Below are 24,900 nucleotides of genomic sequence, written 5' to 3'. Positions count from 1 at the left end.
ATTTTGATTAGTCCTACCAAAATGTAGCTCCTCGCATTTATTGGTATTAATCTCCATCTGCCATCTTTCAACCCATTCTTCTAGCTTTAATAATCTTCCTCACAACATCACCAACCTTTGTATCATCTGAAAATTTACTAATTCAATTTGCCACCCTATCATCTAGATGGTTAATATATATGACAAACAGCAGTGGACCCAGTACTGATCCTTGAGGCATTCCACTTGTCACCGGCCTCCAATTCCACAAACAATTTTCTACCACTGCTCTCTGGAATTTCCCATCCAACCATTGTTGAATCTATTTCACTACTTAATTTTTCTAACAATCTGTGAATTTTTCATCCTTTGTGTATATTGTGGTTTAAAGGCATTGACTCATTCCCAGCCTTTCAACCTTTACTGGTGTTGTGTAACTTCCTGGAAAAATTTCAATGACATCATCTCACCATTGTGTAACAGTGCTATGAGTATAAGTAGAGGGCTGCACAACAGAGATCTCTTCAGGATCACAGCAGTAGTGAAAAGTACAGTTTCAAAACTGATTAAGCAAAAGAAAATGAACAGCCAAGTTCTTCTCGCTACTCTAACTCTGCTTTCACTCTATGTGGCATCTACACAAGGTAAGCAATAGTCTGGGTTTCTCTTTATCCAGCAATATACAGAATCTACAATTTTGTGAAAGCAGTTACACTTATTTATTAGATACATTTAATGATGGTTGCTTTAGCTATACAACTGCAAGATGTTTAGTATTTATAATTTTGTCACAAACATTAAATATATTAACACTTCAATCAGTTGTCATTGCTATTAATGCTTGGTATCATTTATAGGTTTTATAAGAAGATTCAAAAGATACTGGTAGTATATAACATTTCAGGGCTTGCTATTGAATATATTGATGTGACATAATGGATTGTTAGACATAGACTATGCAGGATACTTCCAGGAATACTTGTTTGATCAATGTAGGCTAGATAGTTGTGGATCATTTACCACTGAATAATTTAATTATAATTGCATAAATGAGGGATTACAATAACCTCAAGACTTCTGTGAAGAGAATGAACCATTGTCGTGTAGTAGTGACATGATATTTTCTCTAAATGGTATATATTCATTTATAAGGAAAAAGTCACAGTGGCATTAATGAAGTGTATACCATTGGTTCTTTCCATAGCCGCATCTCTTGGAAATTCCAAAGTGACCCTGCGCTGCCAGTGCATTAATACCAACTCCAAATTCATCCATCCAAAGCGCATGGAGAATATTGAAATTATTCCAAGTGGTCCACACTGCTCAGAAGTTGAAATCATGTAAGTTTTCATTAGAATGGTTATTGATAACACATAATTCATATGAAAAATATCAGCACAATTTTATTGGACATAATTATAATTTGTATTGCAATAATTGTTATCTTTCATTCCTTCAGTGCGATCCTTAAAAATGGTTCTTCAGTATGCTTGAATCCTGAAGCTCACTGGGTGAAGAAAATCATTGACATCATAACCAAGAGGTAGTTTTGAGTCTTATTTCCATTAAAACAATCGTAGATTGAACCTGGAAGATGAATGGATTGAATTTAGTAATGAGCTCTCCCAGACACAAAACAGAAATCAAAGGAAAGAAAGACACAAAATATGCAGGATGAATTTTTATTTTCTCAATCTGAGCAGATTGCTTGTCATTCATAGAAACACACTTCAAATTGTAAATGAATGTCAAGAACAATCTGGAAAGAGAAGGAGAAATGCTTCTGCAAATAGTCTCCACACAGTAAAGGAGGATACTTACTTCATGGAGTAGGGAAGTTAGCAATGGAATTTGCAAAGTTTTCAGGGGAGGTAGGATGCTTTTTCATCAATGATATTTGTTCAACATTTATCCTTGTTAACAGCACCTTAAGGGTTAGATAATGAAGAGAGATTATAGAAATTAGACACTCTCTGGAATGTGTAAGAGATAGTGTTGATTCATTTAAGGTTTCGTGAGTTTAAATGGATCTGAAAAGAGGGAAATAGAAAGTTTCTGCTGATTGGAAGTCTGGAATAATAGACTATAATTTAAATGAAATGCATTATATTCATAGGAGAAATTAAGGAACAGTGCTTGATTTAAAGATTTGATTTAAAAAAATCAATAGCTCCGAGCTCAGTCAATAACTTTAGCGTTAAGATTGATAGTTTGATTTTTCCAATGTAGGCTATTAAGAGATATGTAAGGCGTCCCAGGTGGCTTAGCGGTTACCGTAATGACGTTAGAGCACCAGTGATGAGACTGGGGTTCAAATCCCATGCTGTCTGTAAGGAGTTTGTAGGTTCTCCCTATGTCTGCTCTGATTTCCTCCCATCTTCCAAAACTTACTGGGGGTTGTAGGTCAATTGGGTGCAATTGGGCGACTCAAGCTTGTGGCCAAAAGGACCTGTTACCATGAAGTATGTCTAAAAAAAATTAAATCAAACCAATGCATGCAGTTCAATACAAATCAATGGTAATATCCTTGAATGACAGAAGAAGTTTATTCTTTTATTGAAGCAATAATTCTTAATTAGACTGCAGTGTTGGGCGCAACAGCGCACCAACAGCCATACAGTGCAATACAATGATACCTTACCATGTTCAAGGTGAATAAAATTGTTGTTTATGTTTTTGTGAACATCAGCCTTGGGAAAATTATTAATATGCAGTAGAAGTCCAAAATTCCACATGCCAGAAATCTGGACCACCCGAGAATCCAGACTTTCCGAAAACGCTCAAACTTTTTAAATTTAGTGGCTTTTGTGTGTATAAGTGTGTGCATACATAACTGCCACAGATGTATAGTGGCAACAAGCAACCACATTATTTTCTTTAAAACTGCTTGTTTTAATAAATGAAGAATGTTGTATTTGCTAAGGAATAAACTATCAAAAGTTAGCTGTTCATCTCTTATTTATTCCTCCTTAAATTTGAATTTTAAAAGTACTGCCCAAGAATCCAGAAAATCCAAAACTCCTGAGCAGTCTGGATTTTCATACTTCTACTGTACTAATTTACTGGAATAAATATTTAAAATGTTTTTTTTTAGAAATTGACTGATTTTTAAACATTTTTATGATGTGTGCGAGTGATTTTAATAAATCTTTATATTTTCTATAGATCCAAGAAAGCTCACTGAAAGAAGATCAAAAATATGATGCTTATCCGCAAAATGGGATTCTAAACCAGCTGAGGAATGTGCACTAACTTGCTTTTATGCTCAGACCTGAAACAGATTTATATCAGCTTGTGAAAGAATGTCCAGTTTCAAAAAATGTTATCTCTTTTTAACTATGAGGACATTCAGTTCATCTATGCCAGTGGTTTTCAAACTTTTTCTTTCCACTCACATACCACCTTAAGTACTCCCTATGCCATCAGTGCTCTGTGATTAGTAAAGGATTACTTAAAGTGGTATGTGAGAGGAAAGAAAAAACTTTGAAAACCACTGTTTTAATTGTAACTAATTGACTTGTTATGTGCACGGCTTCATAACTCCAAAGGAAATGGCCCAATAGGAATTTTTCTCAAGCAAAATATTTCAGTAACAATTGGTACTAGAGCAATGGTTCTCAATCTTCCCTTCCCACTCACATACCACTTGAAGTAATCCCTTACTAATCACAGAGCACCTATTGTAAAGGGATTACTTCAAGTGGTACATGAGTGGAAAGAAAACATTTGAAAACCACTGATCTATGCTATCATTCAGTTACTTACATTCCTCATGTAAGGTTTTGCAATTTAATATTTATTAATGTATTATAATGGGGATTTTACTAATTTAAAACTGAATTCAGCATCTGGTGATGGTACTGTGGTGAGAGATCAGTATGAAATGGAGTAATAGTAAAAAGAATTTTTCGATATCTCCAGGGCTGTTCTGAACCCTGTTCAGGTGATGGAAAGGGTCCAATGAAAAGTAGGGATATGGGTGTTCTCTTTGTTAATATTTCATTAATAGCTGATGCATCATCAGTCACTCAGGAGACTATTGTGGAAAAACCAATAGGCTTTAATTCACTTGAGAACATAGCATATCCTTACTGTTCAGCTGTCCTGCACTGAGTTGCAGGGGACTGTGGAACAGTCACCTTTTTCAGGAGTCCATGGGGAGGGGCCACAAGTACAACCAGCCAATAGGTATGCTTGACCAGATAATTATACATTTCAGTGTTGTACCACAATGGGTGTGGTGTAGAGATGGAATATATTTTTAAAAACTTGGAATTCTTTGATTCTGTTATATTAACAGTCACTTGGTATCACCTTATGGTTGTGTAAATGTAATAACTTGAGGAGAAAATGATTTGCATTATCAGCGCAGAATATTGGCAGTATTGTCACTGATATTTATTGTAATCAATTTTAGTTTTATGTTATTTTATTTATTTCCCCTGATATTTAAACATTTATTTATATCTTTTTATGGAAATATTTAATAACTTTGATATTGCAGTGTATGTCAAATTGACTGGTAATTTTTAATTATAAACTATTAATTATGAAATTCTGCATTTGAATAAATGAAAATTTGTTTTCTATCCTTATGACAATTTTTTTAAACAATTGGTCTAAATATTCTTTTTACTGCCAAACATTTGTATCCACACTGTGGGTGAATTCCAGCTGAAATCTTTTGTTTTCATGTAATATATTCCTGGAAATTCAAACCTCTGTCCCCTTTATGTGGGTGGCGATTGCAAATGGAGGGTCTGACTCCCCCAGGCCATGTGCTAGGAAGCAGAAATGTTTCTTGATCATTCACAACCTATTCGTTCTGCTAAAGCATTTCAGTATCTTCAGAATATCAAAGACAAAACAAGTGTTGAGCTGATGGAGATGTTTTCCAAGAGAATCATAATTTCCATCTGACCTCTTGCACATGTTCAGTATTTTGTTCAGATAACAGCTGGATATCTCTTGAGATAAGGGTGGGAACCATAAATGGATACACTAATTATCAATCATATTGGTATTAGATTAGCATAATTGTGTTAATGCATTCTTCCAGTTCTTCAGTGTGTCAGGTAAGCTGTGAGTACGGCTTCTCAATAACCACTTGAATGGTCCCAAACCCATCCACAGTGCTTGGTCATCCTTATCCCACTCATTCTTATTATTAACTATTTCATCTCCATCTTCATGGGTGACACTATTGGTCATAATTGTAAGAGTCTGTTTAACAGGTAAGGGATACCAGTCAGCTGTAAAGTGAGTAGACAAGGGGGCTAAGTATGCAGCTTTGTGGTGCTCCGATACTATTGGAGATTGAGGCAGAGATGCTCTTACCAATTCTCACTGATTGTCATCTGGAGCTGAGGAAATCCCGGATTCAATTATGCAGTGGGGTATTGAGGCCAAGGTCATGGAGTTTGATGATCAATTTTGAGAGGATTACGGTGTTAAAAGCCAAACTGTAGCCGGTAAAGAGCATCCTTATGTATGTCTCTTTGCTGTCCAGGTGTCCAAGTATTCCAGAGATTTGTGTAGCACCAGTGAGATAGCCTCTGCCAAAGACCTGTTGCTGCAGTAGGCAATTTGGAAATGATTCATGTGGCTGCTCAGATGGGAGCTGATGTGCTTCAACTCCAGCCTCTCAAAAAACATCCTCATTGTGGATGTGAGTGCTATTGGTCGATCGTTGGTTATCGAGGCAGGTTACCACACTCCACTTGGGCACAGGTACGATTGAAGCCTATATGAAATAAGCGGCTACCATGGCCTGCTGGAGTGAGATGTTGAAGATATCCATGAATGCATTGGCAAGTTAGTGAGCACAGGTTTTCAGTACTCAGCTGGGGGGTATTCCATCCAGATCAGATGCTTTCTTTGGATTCACTCTCCTAAAGGCAGCCCGCACATTATCCTTGGATACGGACAGGAGAGGTTCATCAGGGCACAGGGGGTATGCAGTGGCTCTTTGTTCTGATGGCCATATCAAGCATAAGAAGGCATTGAGTTCATCTGGCAGTGAAGCTTTGCTATCTCTTAATGGTTTTTTTAGAAGGTTATGTCACTTAGACCCTGCCACAAGTGTAAAAATCTAATTAATATTGTTGGTGAATTATACTCACCTAATTTAATCCCACTGAAAACATTTTGTGAAACTGAATTTGGTGGAGTAAACTCTCAAGTATTTTGAAAAAGTATGAGTTCCACTGCACCTTTAAACTCACAGGTACCAGAGCAGTCATCTTTAATGATTAAATCGCAGATAAGCACAGATATTTCCAGACAGGTTGTGCCTTTGTAAAAATATTTTGTTCAAAAATGTACCGGTGGTTAGTTGTAGGTCAATTGGGGGGAATTGGGTAGCATGGGTTCATGGGCCAAAAGGGGCTATTACCATGCTGCATGTCCAATTTTTAAAAAATTAAAAATTAAAGGCAGCACAGTTGGCATAGCGATTAGCACAACACCTTTACAGGCCAGTAATCAGGACCAGACTGGTTTGAATCCCGCACTGTCTGTAAGGAGTTTGTACATTCTCCCCATGTCTGTGTTGGCTTTCTCGGGGAACTCTGGTTTCCTTCCTCCCTTCAAAATATACTGGGGGGGTGGGTGTAGGTTAATGGGGTGTAAATTGGGTGGTACAGACTCATGGGCCAAAATGGCCTGTTACAATGCTGTCAATCTTCAATTAAAATTCTTTTCTTGGCATTCAACACCTCCCCCCTCCACTCAACTGCCCCTACAATAAATGCATTTCTCTTTCCTCCCTTTACACCCAAGATTTAATCAATTTGATCACTCTCCATGCCCCAGGTTTTTATCACTGATATTTTGTTAAGAAAAACACCCATCCTCTGCCAGGCAAGGATTTATTTCCAAAGTCCCAATTCTGTTTCTGAAATTTGTAGATAGATTTTAGATTCTTGAAGTTTCTGCATCCCTTGTCTCGCCTCTGGAGGGTCAGAAAATATTATTAGCTATTTTAAAACAACAAAATCCATTATGGCCCTGTTTCAGATCCCAGGGTTGGAATTTATCATTGTCAAAACATATCCATTTAAGATTGAATGACTTGAACAAAAGAAAACATTTAGCTAAGAGTTAATTTAGCTGCAAGCTTGGCCACACTGGCATCTTTACAAGAAATTCCTTAATCAAGCTTGTGACTAAAAACCTTTGCCAGTCCACTGTGAAGATTCAAAATCTTACAGAGTACAGCAAACTATGACCAACCTCACTTCCAACCAAGGAAAGTGTCCATCTTCATCAAGGATGATAAAAGTTGGGATTATACCTCAATTTGAATGCAATCTAATTTCAACAAACCCAATTGATTTATTTACAAATTCCAATTTTTAATGTGTGGAAATCTTTTATCCAAGATTAGAGTCTCCTGCAGAACTAACAATAAACTGACCATTGTGAAATTCAGATCTTTATTTCCTCCAAAGTTGTTACCTTTGCACTGAGCATGTTGCTATTACAGCGCCAGCAACAGGAGTTCGAATCCAGCACTGCCTGTAAGTTTTGAAGTTCTCCCCATGACCTGCATAGGTTTTCTTTGGGTCATTTGGTTTCTGCCCCCCTCCCCACCCTCCAAAAACATACAGGATTGCTAGGTTAATTAGGCATAATTGGGTAGCATGGGTTTCAATGGGCTTCTACTGTGTAGTAAATAAATTTAAATATTATTTCAGATCAATACTTATTTGAGTAAGGGATGTGCATGAAAATTATTATTTGTTGCTATTATACAGGAGCTTCGGAAAACTCAAAAACATTAAATATAACTGGAAAGAAAATAATTATCACATTTGAACCATGGAAAACTACAGCACAGAAACAAACCTTTCAGCCCATCTAGATCATGTTGAACCATTATTCCACCTCTTCCAAACAAGAACTTTTTCGTTATTCTACAAGGAGGAGCAGGTAAACGTTGATTTGGAAAGTCTGTTTGCAAGTAAAGATATATCTAGTAAATAGGAGGCTATTCAAAGTGAGATTGGGAGAGTTAAGAGACAGCAAGTTCCTGTCAGAATGAAAGGCAAGGTTGGCAGGATTAGGGAAACCTGGTTGATGAGGGATATTGAGGGCTATGGTCAGGAAAAAATATAGAAAATCAAGTAAATTCTTCTGTGTGTATTATAAATGGAAGAAAAAGCAATAAAAAAATTAGCAGGGCACATGAGATAGTTCTGGCAGATAGGGTAAAGGAGAATCTAAAGAGATTAAATAAATATTTCTCATCTACATATGATAGAAACATAGAAGATAGGAGCAGGTGTAGGTCATTCGGCCCTTCGAGCTTGCTCCGCCATTCAATGAGATCATGGCTGATCTTAAAGTTCAGTACCCCATCCATGGAGAAAGTCATGGAAGTTAAGGTATTAAGGGAAATGAAGAGTGATGTCTGAGAACAGTGGTTCTCAAACTTTTCCCCCACTCACATACCACCTTAAGTAATCCCGTATTAACCACAGAGCAACTATGGAATCCTATGCCACCCAGCGCACGCTCTGTTCTCTCCTCTGCCATCAAGAAAGAGGTTTAGGTGCCACAGGACTCACATCATCAAGTTCAGGAACAGCTGCTCCCCCTCCACCATCAGTCTCCACAGCAACAAACTCATTCAGGGACTCATTTAAAGACTCTTGCCATTGTACTTTATTGATTTTATTTTTATTCTCTCTGTATTGAACAGTCAGTTTGTTTATATTTGTTATCTATTTACAGTTATTTGTTTACATGTATACGCTGTGTATAGTTTTTTTTTGTACTACCAATAAGTGGCAATTCTGCCTCACCCGCAGGAAAAAGAATCTCAGGGATGTGATGTCATGTATGTACTCTGACAATAAATATGAAATCTTAGAACATATTCACAATTATAAAAGAGGAGGTGCTGGCAACCTAAAAGCAAATTAAAGCAGATCAATCCCTGAAATTTGATCAAGTGTATCCTAGGTCATTATGGGAAGCGAGGAAAGGGATTGCTGGGGCCTCTGACAGAGATACTTTGCCACATATGTAGCCATGGACAGGAACATTGCTAATGCTTGCTTTATTGAAAAAGAGCTGCAAGAAGAGACCAGGTAAGTGGGGGTATTTTATTTGAGGATATTTTGAGAGACAGGATCTACATGCTTTTGGAAAAGCAAGGATTGTCTGGGATCATTCAGCATGGTTTTGCATAAGAGAAATGTGTTTAATATATTTGAATGAGTTTTTGAAGAGGTAAAGAAGAGAATTGATGAGCTCTTTGACTTTGACTTTGGCTGGTCCAGAAAGTTAGATTACATGGGGTTCAGGGATTCAAATTGGCTTGCTGGAAGGAAGCAGATGATTGTAGTGGACAGTTGCTAATCAGATTGGGAACCTGTGACATGTCACAGATATCTGCTGGGTCCACTGTTGTTTGGCATCCACATTCGTGATTTAGATGACTATGTTGTTTACATTGTTAGCAAGTTTGCAAATGACAGCAAAATTGGCAGTACAGTGGACAATGAAGAAAGTTATCTAAGATTACAACAGGATTAAGAACGGTGGAATTCAACATTTGTTTTCCACTCACATAACACCTTAAGTAATCCCTTGCTAACCACAGAGCACCTATGCAATAGGATGCCATACCTAGGGGTTTTTACCGTAAAATTAAAAGCAAAATTGGTCCCCTTGAAGATCAGACTGGCTAGCTTTGTATGGAGGGAGAAGGTAGGGGAAATCTTAAATGGTTTTTTTTGCTATAATATTTACTCAGTAAACTGTCACAAAGATGCAGTGAGGTCATGCAACAAGACACATTAAATAGGAAGAGGTGGTTGCTGTCTTAAAGCGAATAAGGGTGTATAAATCCCCAGGGCCTGACAAGATATAGCCTTTCACCTTGAGGAAAGCTAGTGTAGAAATTGCATGGGCTCTGGCAGGAATATTTAAAATGTCTTTCACTATGGGTGTGGTGCAGTAGGAGTGGAGGGGAGCTCATGTTGTTCCATTATTATAAAAAGGCTCCAAAAGTAACCCAGGAAATTATAGGAAGGTGAGCCTGACGTCAGTAGTAGGTCAATTATTGAAAGGTGTTAAAAAAAAATCAGATACACAAGTATTTGGATAGCCAGGAACTGATCGTTGTTTGTCATCTACATTAATTATCTGAATGATAATGTAGTAAATTGGATCAGCAAGTTTGCAGATGACACTATGATTGGTGGTGTTGTGGATGTTGAGGAAGGCTTTCAAACCTTGTAAAGAGATTTGTACCAGCTGGAAAAATGGGCTGAAAAGTGACAAATTGAATTTAATGCAGAGTAGTTCCCCTCAGGGCACTGTCCCCCACCTCCCTCCCTCCCATACCATTTCCAACATTATCCCAACATAGACAGCACCCTATCCACATAGTCAGATGGTGAACCCCATTTCTTGACACCCAGCTGGCCGAACAGCAGACCACCCCCACCCCTGCTCCCCACAGGTCCCGTAGACAGAAGAAGTCACCAGTGTGACTGAATCTTTAGTTTTGGCAGCTTTTTTTTCTTTGTTGTTCAAAGACTGAGGAGGGTTCTGTTTTAAAAGGAGGGGTGAATGTGGTGATATGTTTCCTCCATTGGATATAGTTATTATTGGCTACTGCATATATGAAGCTGGCCACCCACTGATGACTCATACCCTATGACATAAAGTTCAAGCCACCTCTCCCTTCCCGCCATTCCTATACCTGGATCCGAGGCAGCAAGGTTCTTCTATACATTAAAGCCTATCGTTCCCTCAGCTAAGTCTTTGTGGTTACTGGTAGTGCCCTACAGAACAAAATGTGGGTCGGCACACAAACAAAATGGTGAGCGGGGCAAGAGGGTCAAGGAAAGGAGCACTCTCTCATAGGCAGGAGGTAATTGGTGGATAATGGAGGGAGGGCACACCAGTAAACCAGGGGAGAGTGGAAGGAAAGTAGACAGAGGGATGGTGAAGGAAGGTAGAATGGAAAGCAGGCTATAAGAAACCAGAGAATGCCATCAGATTGGAGAGTACCAAGAAGGAAAATTAGTTGTTGGTTCTCCAATTTTGGATGATTTGGGTTTGACAGTACATGAGGCCATGGACAGTCATGTCAGCATGTGAGTGGGAAGCAGAATTGAAATTATTGGCCTGGCTCAAGGACACACAATGGAGATCCCTGTCACTAATGCAGACAGAGTGAAAATGCTCAGCAAAGTGATCTTCAAGTCTGTGTCCAGTCTCTCTGATAGAGAGAAGGCCACACTGAAGACTGTGTTACTTTTGCATTGGATGTATTTCATTTTATACTTACAGGATGGAATGGAATAGTGTGTGGGCACAGAAAAATCATCCCATCTCCCTCATTTAAAGCAAATAAACATAGACCATTCCAAAGCAATCAGTGTATTAATGGTAGTAAAGATGAAAGAATTTAAATATTACATTCAATAATAGATATGCAAAGAGACAATTAGTAAACAATATAAACATAACAAAATAGCCAATTGGAATATTTCAAAAATGCATACATCTTTTTTTCGCAAATTTGTTGAGATTTTCTGCTGTAGAAATGTAGCATGTACTATGATTATTTAACATGTAGAGAATGGAGAAATTACAAACACACATATTAATCACATTACATTTACATTTTTAAAATTTAGACATACAGCACGGCATCAGGCCCTTTTGGCCCACAAGTCCATGCTGTTCAATTACACCCATTTGACCTCCAACCTCCGGTATGTTTTGAACAGTTGGAGGAAACTGGAGCCCCTGAGGAAAACTCATGCAGAGAAGGGCGAACATATAAACTCCTTACAGATAGTAGGGGATTCAAACCCCAGTCCTGATCGCTGGTGCTGTAACAGCGTTGTGCTAACTGCTACACTAACTGCGCTGCCCTAGGAAGGATAATACTGGCAATAATGATCTGATAGCAAGTTTATTATCATACATCTTGTTAAATGTGCACCTGCACCAAAATTCTTGCTGTGACTAGGCAGCAAGCCATTGACATATAGTATAGTTAAAGCATTGACAGTAGAAAGGATCTTGATTGTTCTTATCAAGATTAAATTTGAGGAAGCAATGAAGAAGACTGATGAGAAATTTGAATTTGATATTTTAGTAAAACCTTTAACAAGTTGTGAGATGAAAAACTGGTCAGAAAAATTAAAGCCCAATGGGACCTCTGAGAAAGACTGGTTAGATCCACAGATGACCTAGTGAACAAAAGCAGAGTAACAATTGATGAGTGTCGAATTGATGAAACAATATTCACCATGACCAGTGAGTTTATGCAGAACTATTACAGATTCTTGATGTGTTCTGGTATCTATCAATACATTGATATATTTTTGCATCATGATTAATAAGCTTCTAGATGGACTAAAAGCACCACACACATCTGATCTACTGTTCCCATCTCTCCTATTTTTTTTTGGTCCCCTTAATTTTTATTTTCCCCTTCCTAATGATTTCTTCCTCTTCCTGTCTCTCCACCTCTCACACCTGTCCGCTATTGCCTCTGGGCCCCTCCCCCTGAATTTTTCCTTCATTTTACATTTTTATATATTGTCTTGATAAAGTTTTCAGACCTGAATTGTTGACTGACCTTTTCTACTCATGAATGCTGTCTAACCTGTTGAGTTCCTGCACCAAATATTTGTCTGCTCAAGATCCTAGCATCTGCATCTTTTGAGTCATACCAGTGTTTGTGATAGGAAGAAAGGGAGTTATCAATGGACTGGTGGCAAGAGATATTCATTCTGAAGGGGTGTGAAGTAAAACATTTGGGGAGGACAAGAAAGGCAAACGGTTGTAGAATACTGAGAGAAAGAGAGAGTCATTAAACTGCATGTCTGTAGATTCCTGAAGGTAGTAGGATGTGCAGGTAGATGGTTCAGAAGTTATATGTGATACACCACTACTGGCTTTGCACTATTCCACAAAGTGCTGAACCTTTATAGTGTATTAGGCCCTGGGATCTGAACACTCAAGGAAAGTATTGCACTCTTCTTTAAAGTGATGACCAGGAATCTGCCATGATCGTCTTCCCTCTGCATCGCCACTTGGTGTTGTGAGGAGTGAACTGTCAAGGCAGCATGTGGAGACTGCTACTGGGTGATACTTGGGAAGTCATGTAACAACTCAGTGCTGAGGAGGTGTGGGGATTAGCAATGTATGCTGGTCAGCTGATACTTTTAAATATGATGGACACTGCCACTCTGTGAGTGCAGAGATTTCTCCAGGTTACAAGGGCAATGGCAGTCATGCTCATCAAGCCACAGAGAAAGCACTAGGATAGGAAGAACCACACAGCCAATTGTAAGAAGAGGGAGACCACAACTTATATTCCATCCAGCAATCATAAAGAGAGACCATAGAATCTGTCAACACATGGAGTGCATGATGTTAGTTCCCAGCAATGGCCTGCACTCGCTGTGACAGCCAGGTTTTAGCCCCTAGCCCCATATCTCAGTGCTGAGAGAAGCACCACATGCCCCAATTCTCACAGCAGTTGTCCATTGCTTCTGGGGCTCAATGGGGCCACAGGGCAATCATATCACTCTAGCCATTTCATTGCAGTGGTAAGTGCCAGCAAGGTCGCAGCCTCATCAGATTCTTGGCACAGCAGTGAACTCAGTACTGACTCTACCTGTATACAATACAATATGACCGTTTTTAGCTACAATAGCCCTTTCATTCCCAGGAAACAGCCTGAGCTGTCTGTGTGGAATTTGTCTGTTATCCCTGGGTTTTCCATAGGTGGATCTTGTTTCCTCCAAAATCCCAAAGATTTGCTGACAGGTTATCTCCCTTTAGTAGCAGGACATATTATGTAAGACCTGGAAAGTGGTGCTAAAACCGTGTAAAAACTGCTGCGTATCCAGAATGCTGCACAAGTCTGGCCATTGTCAAGCACAAATATATTTGCAGGGGAGTCTTATTTAACTGACAGGTTCAGTGAATTTTAGTTGCGAGTTAAGACTGCTGTGGCTTGCCACTGTTTTCTTTGGAATTTAGAAAATTTAGAGCCATTTTGGCTCACAAGTCTGTGCCGCCCAATTTACACCCAATTAACCTGAACGCCTGTTAAGTTTCGAACAGTGGGAGGAAACTGGAGCATCTGGGGAAAACCCACGCAGACAGTGGGAGAACATACAAATTCCTTACAGACAGCATTGGATTTGAATCCCAGTCCCAATTGCTAGCCTTGTAAGGGTGTTGAACTAACCTTGATGCCAACTGTGCCAATAAGGAACCAGGAAGGCATGAAGGAATTACTGGTGAAAACTGAGAATATACATGAGAGGAACTAGGAGAAGATTGTTGGTAGGTATATGCCCCTGGCAGCAAGGAACAGATATGCCACAGCTGTAGGTTTGACAAACTCTTGTCTTTCACAAAGAATTGTGAATTTCACTGTTCCCTATGAATTAATGTTGTTCTAATATCTGTACAGGAATGCAGGATGAAGAGATCCACACAGCACCAAAGGATGAGAGGTAAATCAGAGTAAACCTTCTATGGACAGAATCACCTTGCTCCATTTTTCTCATTGCAATTATATATGTGATCTTACTATATTTTTTAGGCAATGTCATTTTATATTGCCCTACCCAAGTAAATTAGCTCCCTTATCTCTTAATCCAATACAGAAATTGAAACATACTCAAAAAATTCTTTCAATTATTTTCTAAAATCCTGTTAATCAATATCTTCACCCAAGGGGATTCAGGGTTTAGACAAACATCCTCACCAGTCTTGAGCGAGACTCTGAAAAGAATTATAAAATTAAATCAATCTTTCATGAATCGACCTACCCAATGTAAATTTAAATTATAATAATTTTTTTCAAATAATATTTTTTTAATTTAAATTTTTAAAATTTAGACAGCATGGTAACAGGCCATTTCGGCCCATGAGTCCTTGCCGTCCAATTTACACCCAATTAACCTTCACCCCCAATGCATTTTGAACAATGGGAGGAAACTGGAGCCCCCAGGGAAAACCCACGCAGACAAGGGGAGAGCGTACAGACCATGTAGGGTTCAAACCCCAGTCCCGAATGCTGGCAATGTGAAGGCATTGTGCTAACCGTTACATCAACCATGCCAACCACAAATGTAACAAGCTTAATTCTATAGTTCCCTTTGGACATAGTGATCAATTAAGCATCACATTTTATATGTTGCAGGAAGTTATTTAAGTGTGATTTCAGCATATTTATGTGTGATTTTTCTGTTTGAAAACAAATGAGCAAACATAAAATGCTGAAGATATCCAGAAGATTGGCTGCATCTATGGAGAGTGAAACTGTTAGTATGTCAAGTCACATGAAAGTTGAACTAAGTAAAATAATAAAGTTAGTAATTTATAAATGCCACTATGAATCAATTAGACTTACATTATTTCTACACGTGGGCAATGAGGACCCTTTGGTAAAATGTCAAGATCCTTCATTAATCTTGGATGGATGAATCCAGAGACAAAAGTGATGCAATAGCAGCGAGGGATCAATCTCTCCATTGTGTCTGTGGAAGGAAAATAAGACAGAATTTTAATTGAAATTTCACACCTTAATCTAATTATGGGCCTTTCAAGGATTGTGAATGGTGCCAGGACAATACCTCTCACTCAATATCACCAAGACCAAAGAGCTGGTATGGACTTCCAGAGGAGCGTCAGATCTCTTTCCTGCTCCATATCAATGGTGCTGAGGTGGTGAGTAGTCAGGTTTAAGCTCCTGTGGGTGATCACCTCCAGTGATTTGTCCTGGTCCACCATATTGATGCAATGGCCAAGAAAGTGCATCAGTGCCTCTGCTTCCTCAGTAGACTGAAGAACTTTGGCAGCAACATCCCTCAACCATTTCAACAGGTGTGCCATTGAAAGCATTCTATCAGGGTCCATCACTGGGTGGTACAAGAACTGCTCTGCCCAAGACTGCAAGAAACTGAAGGGGGTTGGGAATGCAGGTCAGTCCATCACTCATCGACTCAATCTAGAACTCCAACTGCCTTGAAAAAGCAGCAATCCTACTGAAAGATTAATTCCTCCCCAGCCACAGTCTCTGAGCCTCCCTATCAGGATGAAGATTATTGAGTGAGTCAAATGCCATCAGATTCAAGGACACTTTCCTTCCCACCATTATACTGAAGGAACCAAAAAAAAGTAAGATTGTGTTGCTTTTGCTTTATCCTAACATGATCACTGTAACCTTGAAGAAGGGCTCAGGCTTAAAACATTAGCCATATATCTTTTCTTCCTAAGGATGCTGTGAGAGATACTAAGTTCCTCCATCATTTTTGTGTTTTTATTACAATCACAGTGTCTGCAGACTTATATTTCACTCAATCACTGTAACTCTGTCCTTCTGTTCTTTAGTATTTGATGTGTGATGTATGAAATGTCTACCGATTTGCTTGCAAAACAACCTGTTACTGGGACACTGCACCTTGGTTCATGTGACAATAAACTTGCTTTGGCTAAAGGTTAACTTTGTTTGAGTGAGTAACTAGGCACTCATGACCCATGCACACTGCTTGCTTTTGTGCAGTAATTGCTTCATCAAAACATTTGTATAAGATCTTGGTGGAGGGGGGGGAGGGAGCGTGCCACATGATGACGTGGGGCTAAACTGTCAATCCCTACTCTCCTCAATAAAGTTGAAAAAAAGTGATAAAAAAGTTATAAAGAGAAGAAAGAAGTGTTTAAAGATATTCTTTGGCTTGGCTTCGCGGACGAAGATTTATGGAGGGGGTAAATGTCCACGTCAGCTGCAGGCTCGTTTGTGGCTGACAAGTCCGATGCGGGACAGGCAGACACGGTTGCAGCGGCTGCAGGGGAAAATTGGTTGGTTGGGGTTGGGTGTTGGGTTTTTCCTCCTTTGTCTTTTGTCAGTGAGGTGGGCTCTGCGGTCTTCTTCAAAGGAGGTTGCTGCCTGCCAAACTGTGAGGCGCCAAGATGCATGGTTTGAGGTGATATCAGCCCACTGGCGGTGGTCAATGTGGCAGGCACCAAGAGATTTCTTTAGGCAGTCCTTGTACCTCTTCTTTGGTGCACCTCTGTCACGGTGGCCAGTGGAGAGCTCGCCATATAACACGATCTTGGGAAGGCGATGGTCCTCCATTCTGGAGATGTGACCCACCCAGCGCAGCTGGATCTTCAGCAGCGTGGACTCGATGCTGTCGACCTCTGCCATCTCGAGTACTTCGACATTAGGGATGAAAGCGCTCCAATGAATGTTGAGGATGGAGCGGAGACAACGCTGGTGGAAGCGTTCTAGGAGCCGTAGGTGATGCCGGTAGAGGACCCATGATTCGGAGCCGAACAGGAGTGTGGGTATGACAACGGCTCTGTATACGCTTATCTTTGTGAGGTTTTTCAGTTGGTTGTTTTTCCAGACTCTTTTGTGTAGTCTTCCAAAGGCGCTATTTGCCTTGGCGAGTCTGTTGTCTATCTCGTTGTCGATCCTTGCATCTGATGAAATGGTGCAGCCGAGATAGGTAAACTGGTTGACCGTTTTGAGTTTTGTGTGCCCGATGGAGATGTGGGGGGGCTGGTAGTCATGGTGGGGAGCTGGCTGATGGAGGACCTCAGTTTTCTTCAGGCTGACTTCCAGGCCAAACATTTTGGCAGTTTCCGCAAAACAGGACGTCAAGCGCTGAAGAGCTGGCTCTGAATGGGCAACTAAAGCGGCATCGTCTGCAAAGAGTAGTTCACGGACAAGTTTCTCTTGTGTCTTGGTGTGAGCTTGAAGGCGCCTCAGATTGAAGAGACTGCCATCCGTGCAGTACCGGATGTAAAGAGCGCATCGGATGCCGCCCAAAGTTCCTCAACATGATTATCCAACTGCACGAAAACCAACAAGGTCGGGTCAGATACAGCAATGAGCTCTCTGAACCCTTCTCCATTAACAATGACGTGAAGCAAGGCTGTGTTCTCGCACCAACCCTCTTTTCAATCTTCTTCAGCATTGTGCTGTTAAAGATATATAGAACAGATAAACATGCCACCAAAGACAAAGCTGCTACAGTGACACAAGAAACTGAACAAGAAAAAGACCAGGATAAAGAAGGGAGGCCTACCTTCAGGAAGGATCCTGGAGCTGTACGGAAGGTAATATCCAAGGGAGATAGGCTAGAAGCCATGGAGACTTTGGACACTGCTGTGCAGGGTCTCTCCCAACAATGGCCAACTACAATGGGAGAAGAAGTGACTCTGATTACATGCGAGGAGTCACGCATGCGCAGAACACATAAAAAAGGGAGTAATTTAAAAGAAAAACATTCCTGAAGCCTCCAGCTCCAGTAAACAAGACAAGTACCTGGAAGAACAAGGAAAGTGTCCAAAACAAGGAATTTTGAAGCAGAAAAAGGAAACAATTACAGATATTTCTGTGGATGCAGCTGAAATGAAGAATATGGAAACTTTTCAGCAGTCTATGGTGTCAATGGCTGATGAAGTAAAAAAAATGGATAGAAAATTGAGAGATTAAAGCAACAGGTGGACATGAGATTTGAAGTGGTGGATGGAAAAATTAAAGGTAATGAGTTTGAGATTCAAGGCATTAAAGAACAGATGAAGAAAATATAAGATGAAGGTGCTGCAAAGAATGAACAATTAATGCAAAAAATAGACATTTTGGAAAATTTCAGTGGAAGGAACAATATCAAGATTGTTGGACTTAAAGAAGGTGATGAGGGTCAAGACATAAAAAAAGTTTTTATAATGTTGGATACCAGAATCTATGGGACAGGCTGAATTCCAAGGTGACCTGGAGATTGAGAGAGCCCATCAAGCACCGAGATCAAAGCCATAACCTGATCAAAGGTCTCATCCAATACTTGTTAAATTCCTTTGGTATGAAGTGAGAGAGAAGATATTGGAATTGACAGCAACAGGTGAACGAACTCAGAAGATTGGGTCCGGAGCCGCAGTCTGTCTGTGTACAGTTGGCTGTTCTAAGAAGGTTGTGTGGTTTTCTCTGAGTGAGTGAGTGAGTGAGAGAGAGAATTAAGTTCTATAGCTCAGCAGCAGCAGCTGAGACTGGAACAGGACAAGCTGGCAAGCTTGTGGAAAATCCCAATTTTGAAGACAGGTTGTGAGTTCTTACTTCAGCCTGGTCAAAACCCTTGTGGTGCATACAAGAGGAGATGGCAGGGTGTATAATGTTCCACTTGAAATAAGGGAAACAAAAAGGAACTCTGTGGTGACCTGAAAGAAAGAGGTTATCATCTGGAAAACCCTGATGGGGCAGATTTCTTCGGCAAGACACTGAAGTGACAGTTTGGAAGGAATCAGTGTGGGCGTCCAACAAGCAACAAACCATTCTCTCTGAAAACTGACAAGAACCTTCCTGAGTGGTAACCATTTACCTTTCAAGCACCAAAGCCTGGTGAAATTCATAAATGTTAAATTCTGTACATAGTTTAAGAATTGCCTGCAACCAATGAACTTGGAGGAGTGAGAAGTGAAATTAGACTGTGAATTAAAGAACTTTTCTGAACTTACACACACATTACATACATGTACACTTCGAATTAGAAGAGCGTTAGGTTAAGTTAAGTAAATAGTAATAAGTTAAAGTTTGATCCTGTTTTCATGTTTAAATATAATTAAAAGCAACTTTTGTTTAAGTAACCATTTATCTTGGTGAATTTCTATTGCTGCTGGGTTTTGGGGTCCTCTGGGCTCAAAACAATAGCAGGTTGGGGACTTCACCATTGTGAGGAGCTGAAGTAGCCTGCTGCAACCTTGTGCGCACCATCTCACCCACATTTTACTTAATTTGATAGAATGGTTCAGCATGCAATTGGAAAAAAAACATTGGGTACTATCTCAGAAGCTCACAAAATATAGGAGAAGTAGATCCATTGGCCCATCCCATCTCTGTCATTCTAATCATGACCTGATCCATCCTTCAACTCAGCCCCACTCTCCACATCTCCAAAATGTTCTGCCACTGACACTTCCTCCACCAGCTACATTCTCTAAGGCAAGGGTCAGTGTGTTATTTTCCCTGTTGGTCTATCTTCTTACAAGGTCAAAAAGCTTACCTGGACATCCCCTCTGTGCCTTTTACACTAAAACAATCCCACATAATATCCCCTCGAACAGTAACCCTATTTTTTGTCTCCATATTTGTTGCTCTGTTGACTTTTAGGTGGTCTGTAATATATTCCCAGCAAAACGATGACACCCAATTTGCTCCTGATCTCTTCTCATATGGCTTTGTATGAGGAGTCCTCCCGGATATTGTCCTTGAATTCAGAAATAATTCACTCCTTCACTAAAAGTGCAATTTTACCTCCTCCTTTACTTTCCCCTCTGTCTCACCTGAAAATTCTTTACCCTAGGAAACTGAGTAGCCAGTTCTGTCTGCTTTTCAACTAAGTCACAACATGCAGTCCTATATGTTAATTAAAGCTTTGATCGGTTTGCTGAAAAAATAAAACTTAAACAATCTGATATGAAGGTCTGTACTCACCGATTAGATAGAAATTTTAAATGTTGACCAAAGTTATTCTGCACCATTTCTTACCTTGAGCGGTAGACACACGTATCACAAAAAGAATAAAAATAATAACAGGAACTTTGGCATTCATTTTGCTTCAGTTTTCTGATTTAAAAAAAAATCTTACTGCTGGAAATTGCCTCTCATTCCTCACTGCTCTATCAGAATGTTTAAAAACCAAAGATTTTTGGCTTGAAAAGAAGGAATTATGCAATCTTATAATCAAGATTAACAAACATGAAGCTAATCGTTGATAGGTCACGTCAAGTTCATGAGCTGGAGCCCATCTGTAAATTAAAATGCTTTCCAATTTTCATTTAATGCACGTTTATCCACTTGGGAAGAAGAAGGAGAAAAGCAAATCATTTTTAAACAGAGCAAAATAACAAAATACTGCAGAACAATCGGGTTGATGGGGATGTGAATTGTCCAGCTGCATGTTAATGATTTGGAAAATGAATTGAATATTGGCCTCTTATGACAATGGTGAAGAAGAGAAGTTTAGATGGAACTTTATAAAGCACTCTTTAGACCAGAGCTGGAGTAAAGTGCATGGTTTTGGTCATCATATCCAAGGAAGAACTGGACTGGAGATACTGAATTTTCCAATTCCAGCAAATTTACATCTCTCAGAGGTGTCCTCCCTCCCATCTAGTTTACTTCTCCCATTGTTCATCTCTCCCAATGCACCTGACCATTCATTTTCCCCACTCCCTATATCAGGTTCCATCTAAAATGCCTCCAGGCATCTGTTACACCCCCTTCTCACCTGGTTTTATCTGCCCATCAATTAACCCCCTCCAGTCTGGTTTCATTTCTCACCCACCTCCCTCTGACCCATCCCTCCGCCACCTGGATCCATCTACTCTTCATCCTCTTCTCATCTGCTTTTGCATATCATTACCAGCCTCTGTTACCCACCCCCACCCCCCCCATCCCCACATTCTACTACACACTGACAATCTTCACATCTGTTCTGCTGCCAGATTATTGGTGTACACCTTTTGCCTCCATGGATGCTGCTTGAACCATTGACATCTTCCAATGCTCATCTTTTGTTCTAGATTTGAACATCTGTAGTCTCTTTTGGCTTCATACTACTCCTTTCAATATTTTTATTTGTTTCATTGTATAAATGTTATATAGGTACATGAGAATAAAAAAGAATATTAACAAATCGTATAGAATAATACAGATGATATAGTTACCTATGTTACATTAAAAAGAAGCAAAAAAAATTAAACTACTGTTCTATTTATATACCCCCTCCCTACAGAGGCTATTGGCTTAACATGGACAGACCTCTACTAATAATAAAAAAAATAAGGAAATCAATGGGGTTAAAAACCAGAAATTAGTTAATCTTGTAAATTTTGAAAATATTTAAGAAAAGAAACTAATAAAGAAACAAAGTTAAGATTCATTTCAGTCGTGGAACATCTATTTTTTTTTCCAAAGACATACATGTCATCATGTCAGACACCCATTGATTATGGGACAACATCTTTCCATTTCATTAAAATGGCCCCTCTTGCAATAAGGGAGGCGATGACAACAACATGGGATTGTGAAGGAGTCAGAATTAAACCTGTTGGCCAACTTATTCCAAAGAGAGCAATAAAGAGATTTGAAATCAAATTAATATTAAGAACTAAAGACAAGGTACGAGTAATGGAAGATTTAAACCGTGTTTTTTACTTTTGCAGTCTTTGGTTCTGCAAGGCTGAGAACCTGCTTGTTTTTTAGAATCAGCAGACATAAGCTAAATTCCACCGAGGGGCCAGAGATGCTGTTATCTGACTAAAGGATATCTGCGTACCAAGAATATTTAATCTTCCTACTTCTTTTGGTCACAGATTGTCAGAGGCCTAGCCTTGATGCAAAATAAACCATTGTATTCAAAGTGATAAGCTGAAAATTATGTTATTCGATAGAAGCCTAGCATGCTAGCTGGCTCGCTTATCTTTCTTGCTGTGCTGGGAATAGGTGCTTGGGTAAGCAGTTTTTGGGTAATACAAGCCATGGTCCCACTGCTGAAGTTTGAGACTCTCCAAGAGGTGGCAACATCTCTCAGCAAGAAGAAGAACTTCTAGAGTCCAGCCAACGTCCCGGTTGGGGGAGGTGGAGAAGCTGCTACCGGCGCCCTGACAACCTACTACAAGTGTGCAGTCGTTGCCTTGCTTCGGCAGTTGGGACCAGTCCAGGCATTGATAAGTATAGTTGGGAAGGGCTTGCATATTGTAGTTTGAAATCAGCTTTTGAATTTGTAATACACATTGGTATAAACTGAACTGCTCTCGGTGTGTGTGTGTCTATTTTCTTGCGGTAGCTCAAACACTGTGACCAGTCTCAAACGAACAAAATGAGAGGTATAAGTTTACCCAGGACAGTATAAAATACTCATTCCCAAAAAGTGGGAAGAGAAGGACATACCAAAACATATGATACAGTGTACTATTATTTTATAATTTGGCTTTGGAACCTTTAGCAGTGATTTTTTGGCAATCGGCTGATATGTCAGGAATCACAAGCGCAGGTAATGTTCACATGGTGTTGCTTTGTGCAGATAACCTTTTGTTGTATATATCTAATCCTGATCAGTCGATCCCATCCATTTTATCACCTTTATCAATTTGGACAATTTTCAGGATATAAATTGAATTTTCAGAAGAATGAACTGTTCATTTTGGGTTCTTCTTGCTCTCTATTCCTTTTAAAATAGCTAAAAAATTAGTTCAACTATCCAGGTATTATATTACTAAGAAATTCAATAATTAGTTTCAAGAATTTTTTTTACCTTAATGAGTCATTTTAAGAAATCCTTGACATAGTGGTCCCCTCTTTCGATGACATTAATTGGAAGTGTCAATATTATTAAGATGAATAACCTTCATAAATTCTAATATATTTTTCAAGCTGTACAGTTTTTTGTCCCCGAATCCTTCTTTGATTCATTGGATTCTATCATCTCTTTTATATGGAAAAATGTGCCCCCGTTTTAGGAAAGTCTTCCTACAAAATTTTTTTTTAAATGAGGTTTAGCGTTGTCTAACTTTAGATTTTATTATTGGGCAGCTAATATTAGATACATTACCTTTTTGGATTCATCATAGGGAAAATTAAATTGCATTAATTTAGGAATTAAATCCACTCAAAATATTCTCTTCTTTCAATACCTGGAGAACCTTTACCATTTTTTGGCATCTAAATTAACTGATAATTTTGTTGTCAGATCTGCATTGAGAATCTGGTTTCAATTTAGGAAACATTTTTGGTATCATAGATTCTTATTAATTAGACCTATTTTAAATAATTCCCTTTTTAACCTTCAGATCAAGATATCGGTTACCATCAGTTAAATTTAGGTATCCAATCTTTTTTAGATATTTTTACTGACCAAAATTTTGATTCTTTTGAATAATTATCCACCAAATTTAAAATATCTGGACATCATTTTTTTCACTATTTACAGGTGAGAAGCTTTTTAAATTCTTTAATTTTGAAGCTCCCCAAAGACCTAGAACCTAATATAATAGGAATGATTTGTAATTTTCAACCTAATTATAAAGGGGTGGTATTTATGAATTACTTCTAAATTCTAGGGATAGTTCCCTGGACAGAATTTAAAAATTATCCAGACAGGATTTTCAACAGCCATTTTCTGAAACTACATGGGACTGTTACGGCACTATGGTGGCCCTATAACTCCCATGAGGCATTAAATTGACCATGTGACATCAGTGCATGATGACATCAGCGTGTGTCGAGCATGTGATTCTGGCTTTTAAAAGTTACGTGGGTGATAAAGAGTAAATCCGTTTGATTCACTCTAGAAACACCTTGTGTGGTTATTTTGTTGTGTTGGCAATATGGCAATTGGCAATGGAAATTATTAGCATTCTTTAGCCTTCATCTTCGTGAAGCAGAGAAGAAATACAGTGCTTTTGATGAGAAGCTTTTGTCCATTTACTTGTCTATTCGACACTTCTGTTATTTTTTGGAGGGCAGAGATTTTACTACGCTTCTGGGAGTACCTCTTGCCACTGGGACACATTCATCCCTCTTGCCTTTAGGGCCAACAGGACTGTCCTCGACATGGTGCCATTTTCCCTCTCTACCTGGCCATTTCCTCAGGGGTTGTAGCTGGTGGTTCTATTTGTCGCTCTGCCCCTGGAAAGGAAATAACATCACAGCTCCTCACTAATGAATGCTGAACCCCAGTCACTATGCACGTACACAGGGTACCCGAACAGAGTGAATATGGTGGGGAGCGCTTTAATGACCGTGGCTGTGGTCATGTCTGAGTAGGGAATGATGAATGGGAAGTGCGAGTATTTATCCACAATGTTCAGGAAATAGCTGTTCTGATTCGTGGATGGAGGGGCCCCTTGAAGTCTATG

General features: G+C 39.3%; 1 protein-coding gene and 1 long non-coding RNA gene across 3 annotated transcripts; one reads left to right on the top strand and one right to left on the bottom strand.

Annotated features, from left to right (window-relative positions):
• Positions 1 to 487: 487 nt before the first annotated feature.
• On the top strand, positions 488 to 4,574 carry LOC138757568 (interleukin-8-like). Its single transcript, XM_069925153.1, has 4 exons — positions 488 to 623; positions 1,184 to 1,319; positions 1,439 to 1,522; positions 3,145 to 4,574. Exons 1-4 carry the CDS (start codon positions 560 to 562, stop codon positions 3,161 to 3,163), a joined length of 303 nt encoding a protein of 100 aa, XP_069781254.1. The 5' UTR covers positions 488 to 559; the 3' UTR covers positions 3,164 to 4,574.
• Positions 4,575 to 11,363: 6,789 nt separating this feature from the next.
• Positions 11,364 to 20,701, bottom strand: LOC138757569 (uncharacterized). 2 transcript variants are annotated; one of them, XR_011353703.1, is made up of 3 exons: positions 20,474 to 20,701; positions 15,389 to 15,515; positions 11,364 to 14,757 (listed from the first exon to the last, which is right to left on the bottom strand). It is a non-coding gene; the product is annotated as an uncharacterized lncRNA (long non-coding RNA). The 2 variants fall into 2 exon arrangements; XR_011353702.1 differs by having other exon boundaries at positions 20,528 to 20,698.
• Between the last annotated feature and the right edge of the window lie 4,199 nt (positions 20,702 to 24,900).

This window comes from Narcine bancroftii, chromosome 3, assembly GCF_036971445.1.
Source record: "Narcine bancroftii isolate sNarBan1 chromosome 3, sNarBan1.hap1, whole genome shotgun sequence".
NCBI classification, from domain to species: Eukaryota; Metazoa; Chordata; class Chondrichthyes; order Torpediniformes; family Narcinidae; genus Narcine; species Narcine bancroftii.
The sequence above is the reverse complement of the archived record's forward strand: the minus strand, read 5'-3'. Positions and strand labels throughout refer to the sequence as shown.

What these genes read in the sequence shown, in the direction of transcription:
- LOC138757568 (XM_069925153.1), top strand. Translation starts at nt 560, where the DNA reads ATGAACAGCCAAGTTCTTCTCGCTACTCTAACTCTGCTTTCACTCTAT. An exon ending in CTATGTGGCATCTACACAAG is followed by an intron (nt 624 to 1,183) that starts GTAAGCAATAGT and finishes TTCTTTCCATAG; the next exon opens with CCGCATCTCTTGGAAATTCC. An exon ending in TGCTCAGAAGTTGAAATCAT is followed by an intron (nt 1,320 to 1,438) that starts GTAAGTTTTCAT and finishes TCATTCCTTCAG; the next exon opens with TGCGATCCTTAAAAATGGTT.